The following is a 12,723-nucleotide window of genomic DNA, read 5'->3' as shown; positions in this document are numbered from 1 at the left end:
ACAACATTGGCAAAGTTTTGCTACTGACCTTTGAAGCACTTTTACTCATTTGTATCTTTTGAACCAAACAAAAAACAGCCAGAAAATATTTGTCATGATTCGAACACATTTGTGTGACATCCACAATGAAACGTCTGAAAAGTCCCACATGAATAGAAAGCAAGCAAAAGAAAATGTCCGCATAAATAAATCATATCACAGGTCGGTGTCGATTGTCTTGAAGAATCTGGACCGATTGCGATGTTTTTTGTGGACAGCCACACGATGGCTTGTGTTATTTCAGCCCTTTCGCTATTTTCAGAAGGTTAAACAGGGCCCCCTTGTGGCAGCCGTTGGTTCTGCCCTTTTTTCTTATGGCAAACCCGACCGAGGACCGTTTCCGGTCAGCCCTCGTTGTCTTTGGACATGAACACACTCGGGTAAGCTTTGCTTTTTCCTCAGACAATTTCACTTTTGTATCCATTTTTGAACATCTCATCTTGGATTTCTCTCATTAGCCAGCGGCGTTCCGGTCCAAATGACGTCGTCAAGGTACGCGAGCAAATTCAGCAAAATATGTCGGCCATGGTCCGTTCCCGCGAGAACGCTCTGATTTCTTTGGCTAGCATAGAATCCATCCCAAAAATCTGCGGGACAGATTGAAAAATCATGCAAGATTGCAGCGCTTTGTCTCATGTAAACATTTTGTAATCCGGTTTGCCGTCCTGCGCCGCCGTCACGCAAACCCGTTTGCACGCGACTGAAAGGTTCCTTTCTGATTCCGCTCGACACGAGACCTTGCCGGACTTGAGCGCGCTTTGGGAATTTGCGCGGGGCCGGAGGAAAGGTTTGGCCAGCTCGCTCACCGGGAGAAGCGAGCGCGTCGCCGCGGGTGGGCCGAGGTCGGGCGGGGAGGCGGCGCGGGTGCGCGGGCGCGGGCGCGGGCGCCGGCTCAGGTGGCCGGCGTCTCGGCCTGCAGGCTGGACATGCGGATCTGCGAGCTGCTCTTGCTGAGGATGGACAACTGCGTGCCCCCGTTGGCGCCGCTGCTGGCGAGCGAAGGGTGCCGGTGCTTCAGGTCCACTGCGAAGTATCGGTTCACCGTCCAACTGCGCCATTTCCTCTTGATCTCCGATTGCACCTTGGGGGAGATAATGCTTCTCAAGGTCATTGGGATTGGACCCTCACTTTTTTCGCGATCCTATTTGCTGCCTTACGTTTCATCTTGTAGCCTGATATTATGTTAAGTGCCATTTTAAATGTTAAAAGGTTGAATTCCATTTGTGCACTTCTAGCACCCTCTGGTGGCTGGTTGATTCCTTGCCGCTTTATTTGAATTAGGAATGTTTTGGCGACTGCGGCGGTTATCACTCCCGTTAATCAGCCAGACCAGCAAATATTTTTTAACATCGCCATAAAAAAAAAAAAGTGAGTTTTCGCCCATTTAGCCGAAAACAGCGACGTCGACTATTTGAAGTTGACGTTCATTTCAAACTTACAGTCCTTAAAAACAAACAGAATATGAAATATAAATCAAGAACATGAACACAACGAGTGAAAACTGCTCGTCTGATTTCTTTGTCACTGCTGTTATTATGTACAAAAACACAATATATATTTTTTTCCCACCAACAATATGGTGATATTTATGTTATTGTGAGGTTCGTATCGTGATATTTGCCATATTGTGGCAGAAATCATTTGCATCTCATATTTCATGTGATGCTCAATTGATAGTATTGTGCACTTACATACGAGTTCGTTTATGATTTTATTATTAAAAAGGAATGAGTGTTTTATATTTAAAAAAAAGAGCTTTACCTCTCCATTCAGAAAGCAGTAGAGGACAGCGACGACAAAACCCTAAAACCACACAAATGTCAAACGTTGTCATATTTTACACGTAAAACATTGAAATTGCTCTCATACTCGTATCTCACACGCAACGATATGAAAAACTCTCGGATGAGCAATGCCATAATTGCGTCCAGCTCCAGTCGCTTCACGCGACTTATTGACCTCGTTGCTCATTTCAGGTTCCTGCGTTGCCGAGCGACGTTCAAGAGCTGCGAAACTGCCCATTTGCGCAACCGTCAACGGATTTGCATCGCGGCGGCGACGGCGCTCGTCACCTGAAAGGATCCCAAGCCCAGCTCGAACACGAGACGCTCTCTCTTGCTGACATTCTCGGGGGAGAAGGCGAACACGGCGTAGTGGATCCCAAACAGAGGGATGAGCAGCAAAGTGGAACGCGCCAACCTCCTGGCCAGAAAAAGCAACAACAGCAAGTCCGTCCAGTTAGTTTCACGCGCGCCAGACGCAGAATGCGCCGACAGCAATATCGGCAGTGTTAATTCAACACCTACAGAGTTGAGTTTAACGCTTCAAAAGTGACGACGTTGCTCCACACTAAGTATTGTTAAAACAACACTTTTGAAAGTGTTACATTTTTTGAGTTCAAACAACTCTGATGAAAGTTGATATTTAACACTGGTTTTAGTTGATAATACACGACACGAGAGTTAAAATATGACGCCATCTCGTGTTGTATTTTTTAACAGTCAAAAAGACGTGCTTGCGTTAACACTAAAATGTTATTATTAGCTCATGAATGTGCTAAATGAACAAAATACCAAACTTTAACACTCCTGTGTCTTCTGTGAGTGAAAATTAATTCCTCTGCCCAAACTTTTCCCAATGAAAAGCGAGGAGGAAGAAAATGGCGCTGACTCGCCTCGCAATGTGCCAAGGCGGAGCTTAATTGCAAGTTAATCTAACTCTTTAGGAGTTAAAGTCAAAAAAGTCCACCTGAAATGTGACCACTGTGAATTTGACGGAGTGTTCCACCTTCATGAATTGTGCTTCCTCAATATGATCTCAACAAGCAGCAAGCAAGTCGAAAACGGCACTTACAGGTAAATGCTGGATTCATTTCCTCCAATATCCGGCGACTGCAATTTCTGGACGAGGATGACGATGATGCCAATGAAGAGTACAAAGTTGATCTGTTAAAAAAAAAAAGTCAATTAAAAAACAGAAACTTAATTGACATCTTTTTGGCAAAAGAAAACAGGCCCCGCCTCCAACGCACCATAATCGAAGTCAACACAGGTCCCTTGATCACCCACCAGATGGCGGCATTGTCATTCATGTCCCAACAGCTGCAAGATGAGCAAATAAAATCACGACCATCCAAACAAAACATTGCCCGCCTCGTGATCGTACCCGAGATCCTCCAAATGCAGCCTCAGCCCCGCCCACACGGTGACGCACAAAGTGGGCGTTCCTGTCATCAAACAGAGCAAAATCGAAGCGCATTTTCCTCGCTGCGTCTTTTGGCGTGACGTCACGCGCGTCGGCAGCCTCACCCCAGCCGACGACGATGTACCAGCAGAAGTATCTTTTCTCGGGGAAGAAAGTCTCCACCAGCAACGTGAACAGGTAAAGACCCTCGATGAAGAGCCACAAATAGTTGGAGAGGACGCAGTAATGGAAGAACAACATCGCCGCCCGGCATTCCAACTTCAGCGCGGGAAAACAAGGACACAGTGTGAGCGCCGCGGAGGGATTTTTGGAGGGAAAGCGCGAACAGCGAACACAAACCAAAAAAAGTGAGCTTGCTGCTGCTCACCGTGTGTATGAAGCAGTGCTCGCTGTCCTCCTTGGCGTACAGGACGCCATCTTTGATGAAGACAGAAATGGCTCTCAAGATGAACGACACGAAAAGGTTCATGTGGATGAAGTTCCTCGTGCAGTGCAGCTTCCTGCGGGGACGGCACGTGACGTCGCGTGACGTCACGGAAGCCTCGAGAAACGTTTTTGGCAAAAGTGATCACAACAAAAGCATTTTGTGCAATGTTGGAGACTGGAAAAAAATCAAGGTCGCTCAAGACTTGAACCCAAAAACAGTTGACCAGTTAAAGAGGAGACTCCGCCCCTAAATTTGGCATCTTTGTCCCAATACTTTTGCAAAGTGATCATGTTTGAAAGCTGTCATCTCTGCACGTGTCAATTAGTGTTTGATTGTTGTGATGACAAACATTTGCATTGTCACGACTAAAAAAACTGTTAAGTGAAAATGAAAATGAAATATAAAAAGTCGCAATATTATTTCGTGTTAGAAGCGCGAGTCATGTGGATATTTGCTTTTTACAGTTAATGGCACTTTTATAGTGATGATGAAAAGATTTTTCGAAATGAAATGAAATCAAATCAAATGTTGCGTGCAAACAATGGCATGAAAAGATGACATTGATTATTTTATTTTATTTTTTTAAGGCTACTGCATCATGATGAAGAAAGAATCTTTTTTTTTCTTTTTTTTTAATTTAAAAATTGCTGCGTTTAAAAAAAAAAGAAAAAAAATGAAGAAAGAATCTTTTTTTTTTCTTTTTTTTTTATTTAAAAATTGCTGCGTTTAAAAAAAAAAGAAAAAAAATGAAGAAAGAATCTTTTTTTTTTCTTCTTTTTTTTTTTCTTTTTTTTTAATTTAAAAATTGCTGCGTTTAAAAAAAAAATTAAAAAAAAATGAAGAAAGAATCTTGACGTTTCTCCAGCCGGACGCGTCGCGCGCCGCGCTGCGACCAAATGGACTTTCCCCACCTGAACCTGCACAAGATGGCCACGGCTGCGGCGAGCGACACCAACGACGTGCTGTAGCCGACCGTGTAGAGAGCCTTGACGGACACGAAGTACGCGTCCTGCGCGGGAAAAGGAAAACCAAAGTCAACGAAGACTGGACGCATTCGAGGGCAGCAGAAGGTCAAACCGTTTGGAATTGCTTTTTTGGAGAGAAATGTCGATTGATGGTTTGCCCGCGTATAATTGATCGAATTGGCCAATGATCTCCAATTTGGAAATATTGAGACGGGCATTGATTGTGTCTGACTTGAGACGGTTTGACTTTTTGTTCCACTGCGGAGGTTCCGTCTGGTCCAAATGTGCGCGCACAAACCGGACGAGTGTTGTTTCCTTCCTGGTACAAGCAAGCGTCGATGTAGTGAGGAAACGTCTCGGACCAGCCGACGTCGGTGCAGTTGCGGCTCACCTTGCCCAATTCTGAACAGACAAAAGTTGGCAAGTTGATTTCGTTTGCTCGACAGCTTCTCCTCTCGTTTCTTTCTTCTTCGTTTCATAAACTACTGGTCGCGGGTCCCGCTGCAACTTTTGATATTGCTCCAATACAAGTCGATACATTTCAATTATTATTCATGACCTTGAAATGTTTTCCTGAGGTTTCTCTTTTTATTATTATTATTATTATTAAATGTTAAAACCCAGGACAGGCACATGCGTGACCAGAACTAAAATGTCGAAACAATTCAACCATCCCCAAAAGTAAAGCAATTCAAATAAAAGAAAGAAAGAAAAAGTGACCCCGTGTAAATCCAACATCGTCATTTGTTGAAATGCACTTTGAGGAGCAGCAAAAAAAAAATGTCCGACGCGCTGGCACGGGAATGCGGAACTGACCGTAGTCGTCCTCGCTCACGAACTGCCAGAAGAGTTCGGGACAGTCGACCTCCACCACCTCACCGACGCCGGCAGGTTGCCAGCACGTCAGGTTGTCCCACAGCCACGGACACCCTGAACACAACACGCGGGCCAACGTTCGGTTCTTTGTTCATCGGCGTTTCATTTGCAAAAACATCCGACCGACTTCCGAAACGTGCCGGACAAAAAAGCGCGCCAACTTTTAAATGGGACCTTTTTTGGAATCGAAACTTTTTTGGAATCGAAACTTTTTTGGAATCGAAACTTTTTTGGAATCGAAACTTTTTCACCGCTGAACTCCTTCTGATTATTTTCAACGACCCGCGTGTTTACGATCGCGCGGCATCACGCGAGCACGACCGGAAGGACAAAAAGCGGCAAACGAGCAGCGAGGGACGGCAACCGACCAAATTGGGGGGGCGTCCCGGCGGCTTCGTCCGAGGACATCATCTCCGAGCATTTCTCCTCCTCCCTCTTGATGACGCAATTCGACGGCACCTGCTGGCACGAAACCTGACAAAAAAGTGTTTCAAGTTATTAAAAATAGTAGAAGCTAAAATGGAAAAACACAACATTTCTGTTCAGGAAATATTCTCAAACAAAAACTAAAACGTGATTTTAGGTTTATAAATCAGACTAAAACTAACTATTATGATAGCAAAAGTGTACTTTGTTTTCATCTTTGTCAATGAATTTCTTAAATGAGCTTTTGCGGTTAATTTTAAATACTTTTTTTTTTTTTTTAATCGATATTCCTGTTCGGGCAGAAGAAGGAAGATTGAACAATCGTTTGGGAATTATTGCGCAATACTTGGTGAGTGCCCATAAAGACATTTCAAGCACTCACATTATTTTCACTGTATTTTAAACTCTGACATTTTCCTCATCCTCGTCCGAAACAACTTTTTCTTCTTTTCCTAATGCATTTTTTTAGTAACTGAAAATAAGAAATCGGAGCAGCTTGATGTTGAGGTGGAGGTGATTCTCGTGCTTACCTGAAGCTGGAGGAGAAAGACGGCAGCGATGAGCGCGTTGAGGGGACAACTTAACATTTTGCTTGTTTGTCACCAGCTTCCTTTTCAACGCATGAACGGCTAACGAGTCGCCGGCAGCGGGACGCAATCGGCGATCACTTCGGGATCTGAACGACAAAACAAGATCCAAATATTGGACTTTGTTGACAAAAAAAAAAATCATTCTACTTAAATGTCGACACAATGGCACTAATAATGTATACAGAGGCTTCTAAAAATGTTTTTGCCACCGGTTGGGGGTCAAAGTTACCCGAGCAAACCCGACCCTAAAATGTTTTGGAAAAAAAATATTGGAACATGTGTTGGACCATTTGTTTTTTATTGCATGGTTTAGTTTATGTCCCAAGAAAAGTAGACAGACTGGCCTGGGAACGTCTCAAGATCCCCCCGGAGGGGCTTGACGAAGTGGCTGGGGAGTGGAAAGTTTGGCCTTCCCTGCTAAATGGGAAAAATGGAGAAAAAATGGATGGCTGGACGGACGAATGGATGGACGGACGAATGGATGGAGTCACTTTCTCTGCTGTTTTTGTCCTCCAACTACCCCAAGGCCCAGGCAGAACAATAACAACCCCCCCCCCCCCCACCTCAAACACGAACGCGCACACACTTGTGCCCCCCCTCCTGTTGTCAAGAGCAACATCTGAGAGACGCACTGTTTAAATGTGTCTTTCTGGACTTCCACTCATTTTGTGTCTCCTTCCTGGACTTCAAATGTCCTTCGTCGACTGAGGAAAGCGTCGCTTGCAACTTCTCGCTGATGTTTTCTGAACGCAGCAATTTGCAACGATGACACAACGCGAAGCGAGGTGAAACTTCCATTCAGCCAACAGCAACTGCAAAACCCGGTGATCGAGAATCGTTCAACGGATGATCGCGTTGACACGTTTGAAACAATGAAGACGAAGATGCGGTCAGCGAGCCTCAAATCAATGTCAATAAGACGTCAACCTCTCGCTGTCTTCAAAGATGAAGCGCCAACGGCTGAAAACGAATCGGTTTCTCCCTCAAAAAAGTAATTGGGGGGGGGGGGAGATCCTCCTGTGAGAGGCAAAGGATCGATTATTCTGCCGCGGGTTCCTTCGTGATCACACACACTTGCACAAAATGCTGCCACGGAACGCTCTCTCGTGTGATGCGAGAGAGGAGAGGATATGTGAGAGACGTCTTTATCTTTATTGACGGGAACGATTGTCGTTCCTCGCTCACATGCGAGCCGTCATCGCGACACACGTCGTTAGCTGCGCTGTCATCATTTGGTTCTTCTCTCATTTGAAATTGCAAATATTTATCCTCATTTCTTGGCAAACTCTTTTGCTTACGTCGCGTATGTGTTGAAAAGAGATGACCGGATGAACAGATATTTTATCGGTACAAAAGTAACAAGTCTATTTTTACGGTGAATTTTTTTACAATCACATTCTCAATCCATCATTCCAAATATTTCTATTTGGTGTCTGCAACATGGGGAACTGACGGAAACAAAACACATCCAGAAATCGAAACTCTTGCCAAGCTGAGTTCGGCGCGGCCCCAAAAACGTTTTTTACAAAAGAGCAAAAATTGTGAAATGACAGAAAAATGCATTTTTTTCATTCGGCATTTGTTGTCAATTTTACGCCATTCATTTCACTGCATGCATCCCATTTTGGTGAAATTATAAACGGTTCATTTATTGATCTAATCTCTCATCAATTGTTACATTTTGTTCTGTTCAAATATGAGGATTTATTTTGGAGGTTAATATTCATATTCGAGGTTTATTGAAGCGCCGAAGATGGCCTTCGGAATGAACGGTCCTGTGATTGGTTGGATGGCCGTCATTCCAATTCCTCTTTCATCCTCAAATGGAATTCTTTCAATTCTGACTTTGAAATTTGAAACGGAAACCAAAGCCACATTTTTCATTTTTGAAATGATTTCCACTGCACGTACATTTCAACGTGTTTCTCGAACAACCCACAGCTGTGAAAACACACACGACTTACCCATATTTATGGGACATAAGTTGTTTTGTTTTTCTTTTGTGTTAAAGTAGCGACTTGCGAAATGACAAAACAATAAGAGACGGTTGTCTGTCCCTTTTCATGACTCACGTGGACAAATGTCTTCCAAAGCAACAGAGACAGTCGGCTTTCATTACAAGGTCAACATAGGGCAATATTTATAGATTTTTGGACAGACAGCCTGATTATGCGAGATTAAAAGAACACCGGACACGCGCGTGTCAAAGCATTGTTGGCTGCTGGCTCAACTCCAAAAGTAGCCAGAAAATAAATATTCATGAGTGCCTGGCGTGCCTGGCTCAAGGAAATGCACACCGGAATCCGTTTGAAAAGCTCATTAGCATGACCTTGACAACATCAATAAATAAAATAAATAAAAAATAATAATAATAAATAAATAAAAGGAGATTGGGGGGGGGTGTCTCCCAAATGAATATAAGTTGTGTAATACCCCCCCCCCCCCCCAAGAACGTGAAGGACGCTGAGATGCATCTTTCTGTCGTCCTGCAGCACAAAAGCGCGCCGATGGAGACTCCAAAGACTCCAAACACTCCAAAGACTCCAAAGACACCAAAGACATCCCAGCAGACACGTCACATGCGTGCCGCAAGATCCCCAAATGTGACATGCGAGATCTCCCACCAGGATGCAAAAAAACAAAACGAAACCAAAGCGCCAACACCGCAGCTGCAACATCTTCTCTTACCATCTTATCTTTGATTCTTCATTTGGCTGCTCGCGCGCCCGATGAAAATCTCCCTATTGGGGGCATTTTACTCCAAGATCGAAAACTAGTTGGGTTTCAAAATAATGCATCATAATGAATGACTTTGCGCCAAGCACAAAGTGTCCTGAGGCGAAATAAGTGCGACATTACAATTTCCAAGGACAAAAGCTGCGTCGCCGATTGAAGCTGGCTTGCTTTCGACGTGCGCGAAAATGCAACTCTCTCTCTCTCTCTCTCTCTCTCTCTCTCTCTCTCTCTCTCTCTCTCTCCTCTCTCTCTCTCTCTCTCTCTCTCTCTCTCTCTCATCTCTCTCTCTCTCTCTCACTCTCTCTCTCTCTCTCTCTCTCTCCCCCTCCCTCCCTCCCTCTCTCTCTCTCTCTCTCTCTCTCTCTCTCTCTCTCTCCCTCCTCCCTCCCTCCCTCCTCCCTCCCTCTCTCTCTCTCTCTCTCTCTCTCCCTCTCTCTCTCCCTCTCTCTCTCTCTCTCTCTCCCTCTCTCTCTCTCTCTCTCTCTGTCTCTCTCTCCCTCTCTCTCTCTCCCTCTCTCTCTCTCTCTCTCCTCTCTCTCTCTCTCTGTCCCCCCCTCTCTCTCTCGCTCCCCGCCCCCCCTGCCTCCCCCCCTCTCTCCCTCTCTCCCAAAATGTGCTGATTAATATTTGTGATATTGTTTGTTATTGTGTCGCCTCAGACGCATGAGGACACTTTAATGAACATACTTTAGCAAATCAGCAAGTTTGGCGTTGCTGTTGTTGTTATTGTTGTCACAAACGCAGATAAACCTTCCGCCACCTCGAAACAGATCTGGACCATCTGCACGGGGACTTGGACTTCCCAAAGCATGACCTGAAGTCCCAGCTGGGCCCAAGTGCAAGCTGGGCCCCAACCGGCCCTGCTCCATTTTAGACCCCTTTATCTGGCTGGATCTGACTGTGCAACCCATATATGACTTGAAAATAAATAATAATAAAAGTCTGTTTATTGTCACTGTAATTTCTTTAATTAATTTTTTCCTGCAATGATTTGCTGTTGTCATATTTATAAATGAAATATGATGAAAGCACTGAATCTGTCTACCTGTGCCTTAATCAAATCCACCAAAAGCGCGTTGCACCCCCCGCGCCACAAGTTAGACCACTTTTTTTGCAAATCGAGTCTACTTTTTGTCACCAAATTCACCGCCGGAACGCCCACATGGCAATTTGATGTTTTCACGCCGATCGTACGGCTCCCTGTCTCCGAAAATAGAAAAGAAAATATGACGTTGCTGATCATTACGAGGAAGTTGCAGGCTCGCGTGGGCGACGCGTTCGGTTCTCTCGCGTGCTGTTGACACTCCGAGTTGTTTGCTCCAAAAAAAAGACAAACATTGTCACACAATTCTGTCTCATAATGAAAAACTAATCAATCAATTAATCCACCATCATCGAGCAAAATTCCAATCAAGTGAAAATTGGACATGATGATGATGATGATGATGTCATCACTGATTGATTTTGAACGATGAAAGGAGAATGATAAGCTGCCGTATGGGTTGCCATAGCAACAGGACCATTTCAATGCAAAGGCTTGCGGAGAGCGGCCGGAAACGCAAAGTGATTGAGGACGCTGGCGTGGGAATGAGCACAAAAACGCGTGGGGGGGGTTCGAGGAGATGCCGGACGGAAAAAGAAAAGAAAAACGATTCATCTTCAGTTCCGTTCGCATTATACGATACACAGAAAGGAGGGTCTCGATCCCGGTGCACATTCTGAAATCATTTGACATATTTGGAAATCATCAGCGGCTTGACGTGGAATCACAACGTGCCGCCGCGTGTCCCGCCAACGTTGATGGTCAACTGGCGACATCAGATTGAACAAACGTCCTTTGATACTTGTTGGGAAAATTCATCATGTTTAATGACTTCATAATCTGATTTACTATTTTTGTATGATTTATTGAGTTCGCCGGCACTATTTATTTTGGAATTTGTTTGCGGCGAGAGGATGGCTGAAGAAAGCATGTCCATGACATGTTAAATGTTTACGTGTCAATTGGGGGACACGTTGCCCCGAACAACGTGTTGAAATTTTGAATCCGTTATGCGGTTACTGCAGCGTTTTTAATCTGACAGAAACGTTTTGTGCTGCTAAAAAAAAAAAAAAAAAAAAAAACTAATTAAGGTGAAAGTTTGACTGCTTGATTCATTCATTTTGTCGACACTTTAGCTGTAAACGTGTTCTGCTCCAAGTAAAGGCTGTTGTCCAACTTCCAACACCTGAAAAGAAATAATAATCAGTGTCTTGCTCAAAGGAAGACACGGTTTCGAAAATGACGCTTCCACGATCAATTCAAATGATTAAAATACTTTCAAGTCGCTTGGACTCGTCTTCCTTCCGTTGTTTTAATGCCACGTAAACATAAATAAACATTTTCGAAGGCAAGGTTTTTCTTCCCCCCCCGACAGGAACGTGCATTTGTCATGATTTGAAACGTAGATTTGCGTCCATGAAAAATGCACGCCGTGATCTGATTACGCGGCTCCTCGCTCCAAACGCTTCATGAAATCAATCTTGGGTCGAGATCGCTGCGCATTCGTCTTCTCCAAGAAGTTGAAAGGGCAAAGGTCGACGGCAGAGAATCTTCAAAGCGCTCAACGAGGTTTTCGTGCGTCTGAATTTTCAAGAAGAGCAAATTTTCATTCATTTCAGTACATTTTCGAAGGAAAATGCAAAGCAATTCGGCCAGGATCAATTGCAAACGTTTGGGTTAGCGACCCGAACCCCGAACCCGAACCCCGAACCCGAACCCCGAACCTCGAACCCCGAACCCCGAACGGTTTGCGCCATTCTAAGCTTTGCAGCCAATGGAAGCGGCTCTTCTCGTTCCCTTCCAAATGGCCGCCTGAGAGTCGCACCCGCCGTTGACATGGTGTGAGCACCAACTGCATTTGCAGCAGTCCGTGCAGGAGGTCCGAAATATCTTCCGCCCAGGTCCGACTTTGCGTGACACCAGCATCGGGCCCCCTCCTCGCTTTACATTTATAAGCAAGAAAGACGATTTTAATAATCGCTCCGAATCCGTTTTGATCAAATTCTACACGAACGCGTTCCCAACTTAATGAACTTTTATCAACATCGCATCCCATGATTTGATCTTCAACGCAATCAAAACGAATTATTTATAATCCGTTTGTGCCGCATCAACTTGTCGGAGTCTCGTCGAACGATCAGGTGGGACGAAGCAAATTCCAAACAAGTCGTCTCCCCTCCTGAGCCAAAATGAGACGAGCGTGTCGCAGTGTGGGAGGAGTTTAAAAATAGAATTCCTTGTCATGGCCTCCCAGCAAAAATTCTGCTGTTTGTTCATTCCACTCCATTTTTTATTGCACGTTTTGGACTCGTTCCTAAATTGGCAGCAGGTGGGCACAGGTGCACCAAGCTGCCATTTTTCAAATGACAGTAATGAGGGTTCGAGGGCTGTGGCACATTTACACCTCAAATGGGCCGA

The 12,723-nt window shown here is 44.7% G+C and overlaps 1 protein-coding gene across 1 annotated transcript; it reads right to left on the bottom strand.

Annotated features, from left to right (window-relative positions):
• Nucleotides 1-786: 786 nt before the first annotated feature.
• Nucleotides 787-9,477, bottom strand: adcyap1r1b (adenylate cyclase activating polypeptide 1b (pituitary) receptor type I). Its single transcript, XM_086088397.1, has 14 exons — nucleotides 9,216-9,477; nucleotides 6,468-6,613; nucleotides 5,880-5,985; nucleotides 5,452-5,565; nucleotides 4,934-5,037; nucleotides 4,582-4,679; nucleotides 3,611-3,743; nucleotides 3,348-3,501; nucleotides 3,205-3,265; nucleotides 3,071-3,140; nucleotides 2,893-2,984; nucleotides 2,112-2,241; nucleotides 1,801-1,842; nucleotides 787-1,120 (listed from the first exon to the last, which is right to left on the bottom strand). The coding sequence occupies exons 2-14, from the start codon at nucleotides 6,522-6,524 to the stop codon at nucleotides 932-934; spliced, it is 1,350 nt and encodes a 449-aa protein (XP_085944523.1). The 5' UTR covers nucleotides 6,525-6,613; nucleotides 9,216-9,477; the 3' UTR covers nucleotides 787-931.
• Nucleotides 9,478-12,723: the final 3,246 nt, after the last annotated feature.

This window comes from Leptonotus elevatus, chromosome 11 (assembly GCF_054856555.1).
Source record: "Leptonotus elevatus isolate MCC_2025b chromosome 11, RoL_Lele_1.0, whole genome shotgun sequence".
NCBI classification, from domain to species: domain Eukaryota; kingdom Metazoa; phylum Chordata; class Actinopteri; order Syngnathiformes; family Syngnathidae; genus Leptonotus; species Leptonotus elevatus.
The sequence above is the reverse complement of the archived record's forward strand: the minus strand, read 5'-3'. Positions and strand labels throughout refer to the sequence as shown.